We start from the raw sequence: 10445 nt of genomic DNA, 5'->3' as shown, positions 1-10445 counted from the left end.
CTTGATATTTAGGCACAAACCTACTCAACCTCGCCTGGACCAACACCCACAAATCCACTCACCATTTTCAACCAATGCCAACACAGCTCCTCACACCTATCTGTCATTCAGAGACCTCTGTAACCTTCACCTCAACCAATCTCAAACCTTGGTCTAAGCTTCCTGCTTTTGAAACGAAAGGAAATGTACGAGAAAATCAACAATCAATATTCAAAAAGGCAAAGGGAATAAAATATCAAAGCAAAAGTGAAAATTGAAAAAATAAAATAAAAAGAGAAGCAAAGTGAAACTAAGACCCATTTTTATAATTTTAAATAATTTTCTATATTCTTATATTTTGTAATATATTTTATAAATTTTATGATTTTTATTAATTTTAATAATTTTTTATCATTTTACACCATGTGTCACAATAATGACGTGACATGTGGCAAAAATAAAACTTAAAATTTATAATCTTTCTATATTTTAAATAATTTTTCTATATTTTATCATAATTTTATAATTTTTAAATAATTTTAAAATTTTCTAAGTTTTAGTAAAATTTAAAAATTTTCTATATTTTTATAAATGTTATTAATATTTATTATTTTTCTGTCACATGATAAAACACGTGGTATTATTAATAATAATAAAACTGAGACCTTGACTGTTAAAGTTAAGGGCATAGAACTTTTTGATATATTTTGTTAATTTAAGTATTAGAGTTCAATTGCTTTTTTTTCTTACAAGTTTGAGGGATTTTAACAAAAAAAAAAAAAAAAAATTGATGAGGAATCAGAATTTTGAGTTATCAACAAGGTTATTTAGCTAAATTATAAAGTGCGGGATTTCTTATTTTCATCGTTATATTAATCGGGATATAGAAAGTGGAAATTGGTGTTGGAATTGCTTTCGTTGATGACAGTTATTAGGATTCGGGGTGAGTTCCGACTATGAAATGCGAATTAAAAAAAAAAAAAAGAAAGCCGGTCTAAGATCAACAAAAAATTTTCAAACTCAAGTCTACATATTTTACACATTATACAATAATTTGATGTCATTCTGCATTTCGACCATAACTCTATTCATTCCACCTACTTTCCGGAACTACATGGAATTCTTTCAAAGCTTTTCCCTCACCATTATTACCGTAAAATCCAATCCACCTTCATCTTGCGTAAAAGGAACTGTGAGCCACAGTGGCGATTGAATCAGTCCCACCTGCATTCAGCGGATAAAACTCGTTCTCGCTCATATCGTTGAATTCCATTGTCTTTTCATCCATGAAAGGAGGAATCGTTGGTGCAGGGAGGTCTTCCTCTTTCTTTGTTAGCATCTGTAGTACCTTCGACATTGAGGGTCTTAGTGATCGAACCTCTTGGGTGCAAAGAAGTGCGATATGCAATACTCTGTAAACCTGATTCTTCGTATTGCTACTTTGGCTGTTTTCATTTAACATTATATTTGGATCATAAATCTCCTCTGCAGTCCCTGATTGAAAGTGATTCCATGCCTGTTCGATCCACACACACACAAAAAAAAAAAAAAAATCAGTGGTGTTTCGTCTGGGAAAATTATAGAAAGAGGAACTGTCTGAAGCTTACAACTGCAATTATACTGTCTGAGTAATCCGTGTCTTTGCTTCTGTTGTTTTGCTTTCCGGTTATGATCTCTAGTAACAGCACTCCGAAACTATAGACATCGGCCTTGTCCGTTAACTGACCATTGGCTAGGTATTCTGGTGCCATGTATCCTCTGTGCATCATAAAAGTAGAATATGAGAAACCTTCGGTTATGCTAAACAGCAAATCGTGTCTAGAACGAACAGAAAGAAGATGATGCTTACAGTGTTCCGGCAATGGCAGTGCTGATATGGCTCTTATCTTCCTCGAAAGATCTTGCCAACCCGAAATCAGCGATTTTGGCGCGGAACTTTAAATCCAACAAGATATTGCTAGCTTTTATATCCCTATGAATGATTTTGTTCGTGGGGTTTTCATGAAGATAGACTAAACCTTCTACGGTCCCGATGATAATTTGGTATCTCTTTTCCCAGGTAAGTTCTTTACCTCTGCTTGGATCTGTTTATGTTTTCGAAAGGGAAAAAAACTGTTAGTGATATATCGGTATCAATTGAAGCATAGATATTGATATTGGAAGTATTAAGTGTTTACCAAAGATGAAATGATCAAGGCTCTTGTTAGGGAGGAACTCGTAGATGAGAAGACTTTCGGGTCCGGAACAACTACATCCCAACAATCTCACCAGGTTTTTATGCTCCACACTGCTTATTATGTTGACTTCATTGTAGAAATCAGCAGCTCGGTGTCGATTGTTATAGAAAAGTCTCTTGACAGCTATCTCTCTTCCATCAGGTAGAGCACCCTACAGATGAAAAATGAATCATCGCCCAATGCATACCGGTTAAATGCTGAACAAGAGCACTAAACATCAGTGGGAAAACTACCTTATAAACTGTCCCGAATCCTCCTTGTCCAAGCTTGTTCGCCTCGTCGAACGATCCTGTAGCCTTCTCTACTGTAGAGTGCTTGAAATTTAAGTTACTATCACGAAGTACTTTCACCCACTTTTCTGCATCATTTGAACCTGGAATTTGGAAACATTTTAGGCAGCATAAAGAAGTTGCAGATGTCAGAATTCAGATCCTATGATCGAGGTGACTACATGAACAAACCGAGCTAAACATCTGATTTGGTAAATAAGCTTTTTACCTCTTTTCTTTTGTATGTATCTGCGCTTCCTGATATAAACTCCAATAGCTGCAATAACAGCTAAAAAAACCAGGGAACTGACAGCAGAAATTACTATAATAATAATGGTTCCTGCAAATTCATGCATACAAAAACAAGTCACGTTACGAATTTGGGAACGTCTTCCCCCATTGCCAGCCCTACTCGGATATAATTAACTAACATTTTAACGTGCGGAAGATGATAAAGAAGCTGAAATTCTTTTACCTCTTGAAATTCCATTTGAAGTTTCTTTATTGATGAAATCTATGTTGGAGTATCTCATGAAGCAGCCAGTGTAGAGTGCCCGTCCCTCTGACCATGGCAAGCACCTTAACATTGCTGCCGATGCATTATCCAAACATGCTTGGCAAGAACTCTTGTTCAATGACCTCCAGCAATCGACCAGAACATGAGCCGTCTCATTTGTTCCCGAAACTGCCACCGAAGCCTTACCATAGCCTTTGTTTCCCAATGCAGAAGCCACCGCGCGTGACACAGCTTGTCTTGCTGATGCTTGAAAGTTCAATCCCTTGCGGCTTGCATTCCCGCACAAAACCATGTCAGTAGGTCCCAAGTACTCGTCATAGAAGCTATAATTCGCAGATCTCATGAAGCAGCCGTCAAGGAAAACTCGACCACCATTATACGGATAGCATTGAGGAAGAACCGTACGTGCCTCGGCGTAGCACAATGGACAGTCAAGCAAAGATAGATCACCATAGCACTGAGCTAGACCATAGTTAGCATCAGGCCCTGAACCAGAAACCGCGGTTCCGAAACCAAATTGACGCATAAGGTCACTGATGGTTTCCATTAAAGAAATGAAATTGGGAACAAAAAGGGTTCTATTGTTCTCCTTTTCAGAGCTACATGTCATGTTCAGTACTTGAGCTCTTGCATCGCCTACAACTCCTTGGAATGATGCTATAGATCCGATCATAAGAACCATGAAAACATATTGAGCCCTTCTATTCATTTTCTTTTGGACCAGAACGCCGATTCTGGAGTGGCTAAACTATTTCCAACTTCTGTTGCAAGAAATTGGTTCAAGTTACAATAAACCTGGAAAAGATAATAAAATTGATTATGTAAATTCCCATCTTCTTGTCCCACTTGATATTAAAAAAAAAAAAACAATATTTTATATTTAATTAATTGGATTAGAGTACATGTATCCTATAAATAGAGGTGCTTATGGGTTAGCCTAAACATGATATTAACATGCTTTATATTTGATCAAACTTAATTCAGCTTGACTTTAAAATTTTTACTAAAATCTATCATATTTACAAAAAATTAACTCAATCCTATTTTAAGCTCGTTCATATTATTTTTAATTTTTTAAAAAATTTATATTATTTTATTTTGATATTTAATAATTTTATATTTTTTATTTATTGAAATTTTATATACTCATTGTAATATTATTTTAATATTTACATTAGAGTAATATTATATATTTAGTATAGATTTATATTTTTAATATGTTATAAATTACATAATATATAATAATAACATAATATAAAATATTATAAATTTTAAAATGAGTCAAGTTGGGCATGAGTCTTAAATGTTAAAGTCTGAACTTATCTCATATTTTAAATAAACTTAATTTTTATCTAAATTAATTTTTTAAATATAATATTTTTATCTAAACTCTCTAACTTTGAACAACCTTTAAATCTTAACAAATAATTCAACTCTTATTTTAAATTTTTCTAGAAAAGTATGAGATGATAGTCATGGAAGAGGGTAGAAAATGAGAAAAGAAAGCGATTGTGATTGAAAACGTGTCAACATTTATAAAAGGTTCTCCATCACCCAAAGTCAAAAATGGCACTGTCCTGAATTGGCGTTCAAACCCAGTTGTAAACGGAACTTTCAGGGATTCACATCTGAACATGTGTTAGAGAAATTAATATTAAAGGAGCGACTATTATATATATCTAACAGTTCAACAAAATGAATGGAATCCGATTTATTATTGAATCGAAACATTTAATTTTAATAAAATATCGAAACAATTTAATGGGTAGATATAGTAAATTATACATGAAATATTAAAATAAAATCGAAATTAAAGTTTTTTAAAAATAAAATTATTATTTTCAGTATTAATTGCAAGTTTATATTGAAGTGTATGTAAAGTTCAGTGGGTTCAGTAATTGGATAAAATGAGTTTGGATCGGCAGGCTCGAATCAACTGTCGTAAATCATTAAATTACTAAAAAATTTCATTGATGAAATTAAGCAAATAAAAACTTATAAACTTAATTTTAGTTTTATATGTAAACCTTTAAATTTTAAAGCATCAATTAACAAAAATTATGAAAGCTATAAGGCTCAATTATAGATGCAGGGCCCTTTATCCCAAAAATTGGTAAACTTCCAGATTTAGTCCCTTAAAATTGAAAAAGTATTAAGTTAATAGAATTGTAAAATTATATTTTGAGCTTTCAAAATTTTTCTGCCTTCGCCCCTTTAATCACACAAAACAAAAAAGAGAGGGAAAATCTGAAGAAACTTCAACTTATCCCTACACTTCTCTTTTCTTGTTATCTTCCAAAATCAATTAAGACCCAGAAACTAAACAGAGTTGAAAGTAAAAGGAAAAAGGAAAAAACAAAGGATCTTATTGATACCTTAGTTTATCTGCCATGGAATCAGAAGGCGACCGATTTGAGTTGCAGAATCGAAGAACAAAACCCCTTCGGAAAAAGAATTACAGAGAAAAGCAACAGATTTAAAGGAAAAAATGCAATACAAAGAGATGGACTGCATAAATATTGAAGAAGAAAGAAGGGGAGAGAAAGTCAAAGTAAGGAATGGAAATGGAAATCTGTGTAAAAGTTTCAAAGGAAGGCTGCGCCACTTCCTTTGTTAATAGGAAGAATGAGCGAAGTCGTTGAAACTAAGAATCTCAGCAATTAAACAATTAAAAAATGAAAAATAAATCGGAACGCGGTACCCAGTGTTTCAATTTCTTTCCTACCCTTGGACTCTAAACACATCACAATCAATCAAATTAAAAAAAAAGAAAGAAAAAAAACTCTTAATCGTAGGTTAATCTAGTGTTATTTTATTTATCCTGATTGAATCAAAATATTTTATTAAACATTAAATATAGAGCATGTGATTTTATGTTTTCAATTTTTACAGGCTTAGACTTTAACATGATAAATTTGGCTGTTTTGGGGAGGAATTTGCTTCCCAACTTCACTAATCCGTTTGAAACGTTCAAAACAATTAAAAGAACACACACAAAATGAGTAAATGCTTAAATTTTTTAGGGTAAACTATATCTAAGGTTATTAAATTATTAGTAAGTTTATGTTTTAGTCACTTAACTTTAAAAAGTTATAAAATAATCACTGAACTAATTGAAAATTTTTATTTAAGTCACAGAGCTATCAAGATTTTATTTTTTTTAAAGTATAGTTAGACAACTCCAAGCGATAATTTAACAATCAATACGGTGGGACAGTACCCATCGACAAGTAAAAGGACATACTTTAGATCCAAGTTGATCAGACGGTCATATTAGAGATAGGAGAAGAAAACTGAACTGTAAAAGAGAAGAAGAAAGAGAGCTTTCAATTGGTACAAGTGATGTGAAAAAATAAGGCCATAGAACAATGATTGTAATAATCAAATTACTTAAATGAAAACTATCGAATAGTTCGATGACCATTTTGTAATTTTTTGAAGTTAAGTAACCAAAATTATTATAGGTTTGAAGCAAACAACTTGTATGCAATTCTCACACTAAGATGGAAATTGATTATCCTTTGGCTGAAGTCTTTAAACCAATCTTAAAGATTGATTATTTTGTATCAAGGAAAGTCAAGTCAGTTGAAGTTAGTTGTTCGCAGTTAAAGTTGGTTAAGGTTAGTTGTTAGCTCAGTCCATTTCATTGTAGAAATATGAGATGAAAGCCTTGTATTATTGAAGTTTTACTCAATCAATAAAGTGGTAAACTGATTTCTTCTTCAATTTTTGTTTTTGGTATTACTGTTAATTTGTTTATGGTATCAGTGCCAGTTCGTTTTTTGGTGTTCGTACCTTTGAAGATTAGGGATTCATGGTTCCAGAGGTAGTGTTTAGGAATGGTCATTCATCAACATATGCATGAATGCAAGAAAGGTTCCCTGTGTCACCAAGTATGGCTAGTTTAAGTGGATTAAACAATCATATTCAACAGTTCCTCAAACATGATACTGTTAAGCTCAATGAAAAGAATTTTCTCTTATGGAAGCATTAGATTATGCTCATTCTTGAAGGTTATGGGTTGAAAAGGTATGTGTTGGGTCTTTTCTTTGATATTTCTCAGTATACAATAGGTCCAGATGGTGTTCTTGTGGACAATCCAGAGTTTTGCTTCATAAACAACAAGGTAAACTCTTGGCTTCATGGTTACTATCTACTATATGTGATGATGTTCTTGTGCATCTAACAAGAGCTACTACGAGTATGGATATTTGGCTAACAATAGGGAGAAGGTTTGCAACTAGATCCAGTATTAAGCTATTTAGCATAAAACATATGCTATACTCTTAAAAGAAGGGGCAATTGTTTATTAAAGATTACATGTCCAAGATAAAGCAGATCTGTGATGTGTTGGCCGCAGCTGGTAATGGTGTTTTTGATCTAGAATAGGTCAGTATTATTCTTGCTGGTCTTCTAGTAGAATATGAGTTAGTTCGAGCAGTTGCTTCTGCTACTAGTGTTTCACATGATTTCCTTGTTGAGTTGCTGGTAGATTGTTAGTCCAGGTAACTTGATTTTTTGGTTAACCTTCCTATGCAAGCCAATATAGTTCAAAAGAGGGAAGGTGGTTCTGATTAGTTTAAAGATTCTAGTTATGTTTTTAATAGAGATGGCAAATTAAGAGGTACAAGAGGTTTCTTTCGAGGACGAGGATCAATAGAAAGGTTTTCTAATAATCATCCTCAATGTCAACTCTATAGACGCATTGGTCATGTGGTGCAAAAGTGTTACTATTGTTTTGATGAGACTTTTTCAGGAGATGCAGGGTTAGGTTTCCAAATAGATACTAATTATCATCAGTTTCATGATGATAGGCAAGTGCCACAGTCTTGTGGAGGATGCGTTCATTCTCAACCAACATATTCTCAGTGTTGTGCCTAGCGTCAGGTTCAAACAACCTTTCCTTCAAAATCAGAATGTAACATTGTTGTTGCAGGTCCTCGTGCTCGTGCTGGACAAGTCTGGTATCCAGATTCTAAAGCTACTCATCATGTAACTAGTGATATCTCCAATCTGACTGATGCTACAATTTATACAATTACTAGTCAGTTAACAGTGGGAAATGGTGCTAGTTTACCTATTGATCATGTAGGTTTTTCAACTCTTATGTCTGGAAAGAGAGTTCTCCATCTCAAGCATGTTCTTCATGTTCCTAATCTATGTAAAAATCTTTTGTCAATTACTTTGTTTGTAAACGATAGCAATGTTTTCTTTGAATTTCATCCATTCCATTGCTTTGTGAAGGATCTACAGGCAAAGGAAACTTTATTAATGAGGCACATTCATAAATGGTTGTACAAATTTGTAGCTAATTTTCAACAACACTTTGTTGATAGAAATGCTTCTAATAGCCTCCCTATGAGATTGTTGAACAATGTCGAGTTCTCTTTCAGTACTAATGTTGATCTATAGCATAGAAGGTTGGGGCATCCTTGTCAAAGATTACTTCAAAGTGTTATTTAAACTTGTAATATTTCTTTTCAGAAAAAAAAAGTTGTATCTGTTTGTTCAGCTTTTTAGCTTGGCAAATATCACAAGTTGCCCTTTCCAGGTTCTAAAATTGTATTTTCTTCTCTTTTTGAACTGATTGTATCTGATGTAATCAAGTAATTATTTTATTTTTCATTGCATATCCAAATGGACCTTAGAACAACTCCTGACTTTACCTAAAACTCTAGCTAAAAGTTGCTTCAAATATGTGATGCCTTCACTTTTTATATGTTTATAACAATAGGTACATATATTTTGGTTCCTTTTGCCCAACACCTTTCTGGCATGAGCTTAAGTAAAACCATTTGATTTGGCTAGAGTAGAATTGATATTTGGTATGTGTTATACTATATGCTGGTAATGTAAGTAGAAATTATTGTAAAGTAATAAGAAAGAAAAATAAGAACATGAATATTTTACGTGGAAAACCCTTATCGAGAAAAACCACAGGCAGAGAAGGAAAAATTCACTAATGTTGAAAAATTAGAATACATGAGGTTTTCGGCAATACACAATTTTTAAGGGTTAAACAACCTTTGTTTTTTTTCCTTAATCAACATCTAATATAAAAAGTATAGTCCTATATGGATTTAACTTGTGCGACAAAGCTCGTACCGCAGGGGCTCTAACCCCACACCCCTGATCGAGATTAGTGGTGGATGTTCGACCCTTAGACCTTCACCCCCACAAATCCTGAACTTTTCCTCTTTATTTTATTTCTTTAACAAGTGAGTTGCACCTCGAACTTTTCAGGCTAGATCAAATGGGATCCGGGTCACACAAATTTCATATTGCAAATAATAAATAGAATTAATCATAAACTTTCAATAAATAATGTAATCAATGACACATTCAAAGAAATACACTAAACTATGTAAACTTAAAAATTCAATTACCATTTAGTATTTCCATGAAACTAACATTTCACATATAAGTAACTTTTTTGGCAGTATACATAAACTAGACGAAATTAGATTCTCATGTGAAATTGTCTTGGTTGTTTAATTAGCTATATTCTAATAATAACAGGCTCTACCATAAACTTTTGGAATGGTTTCGACACAAGAAACTCAATTTTATTGACCTTCAATATGGATGTGCATACAAACAATACAGGGTTTCATTAACATGAACATGCAAATTTTCCTTAGTTTAATCTTTGTTCTTATCTAAACTTGAATATTAGTTCCATTTTTTCTTTTCTATTGATAATTGTAAAACTAATGTCGATAATGACAGTATAAAACAATCACAAAACAATAGGAAAAAGAAAAATAAAGCACATAGATTTTACGTGGAAAACCCTTTCGGGAAAAACCACAGATAGAAGAGAAGAAAATTTCCTAATGTCATATTCGAATGATTCAAGAGGATTTTAGCCTACATTTATTTATAGGTTGAAAACCTTATTCTAATCAATGTAAAATAAAAGAAAAATAGTTCTATATGGATTTTACTTTTATTTCATTTTACTACTGTATTTTATTTTAACAAGGATTTGAGTCACTTAACTCTAAAAATCTCCACCTTGACACGAATTCTCAACAAAAAATTTCTTCACCACGAACTCTCAATGAACAAGTTCTCCACCTCTTCCATGAAACCCCTTAAGGGGTGTCCTTCAATAATGAACACCAACCAAGTCCAAGCAATGCTCAAACATGGTTATAAGAAGTGACTTAGTCATTATATCTGTAGGATTTTTATGAGTACTAACTTTGTTCATAAAAAAATATCTCCACGAGCAATAATATCACGCACAAAATGATATCGAACATCAATGTGCTTTATTCTCTCATGAAACATTTGATCTTTCATAAGGAAGTTGTCACAAAAAATTGTATTGATTTGAAGGTCTTTACTGAGTTTACCTAAATAGCTTTTTTACAAGCCTCAGTAATCACCATGTACTCAGCTTTAGTAGTAGACAAAACAACTATAGTTTGTAAAGTG

The 10445-nt window shown here is 32.8% G+C and overlaps 1 protein-coding gene across 2 annotated transcripts; it reads right to left on the bottom strand.

Annotated features, from left to right (window-relative positions):
* Positions 1–974: 974 nt before the first annotated feature.
* LOC108450721 (cysteine-rich receptor-like protein kinase 2) lies at positions 975–5964 on the bottom strand. Of its 2 annotated transcripts, XM_053027441.1 has the most exons (9): positions 5378–5964; positions 4534–4630; positions 2961–3797; positions 2715–2825; positions 2450–2589; positions 2157–2367; positions 1829–2063; positions 1587–1737; positions 975–1495 (listed from the first exon to the last, which is right to left on the bottom strand). In XM_053027441.1, exons 3-9 carry the CDS (start codon positions 3709–3711, stop codon positions 1151–1153), a joined length of 1944 nt encoding a protein of 647 aa, XP_052883401.1. In that variant the 5' UTR covers positions 3712–3797; positions 4534–4630; positions 5378–5964; the 3' UTR covers positions 975–1150. The 2 variants fall into 2 exon arrangements, with proteins under 2 accessions (XP_052883401.1, XP_017603959.1); XM_017748470.2 differs by lacking the exon at positions 4534–4630.
* Between the last annotated feature and the right edge of the window lie 4481 nt (positions 5965–10445).

Source organism: Gossypium arboreum, chromosome 5, assembly GCF_025698485.1.
Source record: "Gossypium arboreum isolate Shixiya-1 chromosome 5, ASM2569848v2, whole genome shotgun sequence".
Taxonomy (NCBI): Eukaryota; Viridiplantae; Streptophyta; class Magnoliopsida; order Malvales; family Malvaceae; genus Gossypium; species Gossypium arboreum.
The sequence above is the reverse complement of the archived record's forward strand: the minus strand, read 5'-3'. Positions and strand labels throughout refer to the sequence as shown.

Coding starts and splice junctions, on each gene's coding strand:
- LOC108450721 (XM_053027441.1), bottom strand. CDS start 3,711: ATGAATAGAAGGGCTCAATATGTTTTCATGGTTCTTATGATCGGATCT. Junction 2,590..2,714: donor ATACATACAAAAGAAAAGAG/GTAAAAAGCTTA, acceptor TCCAAATTCCAG/GTTCAAATGATGCAGAAAAG. Junction 1,738..1,828: donor ACTGCCATTGCCGGAACACT/GTAAGCATCATC, acceptor TATGATGCACAG/AGGATACATGGCACCAGAAT.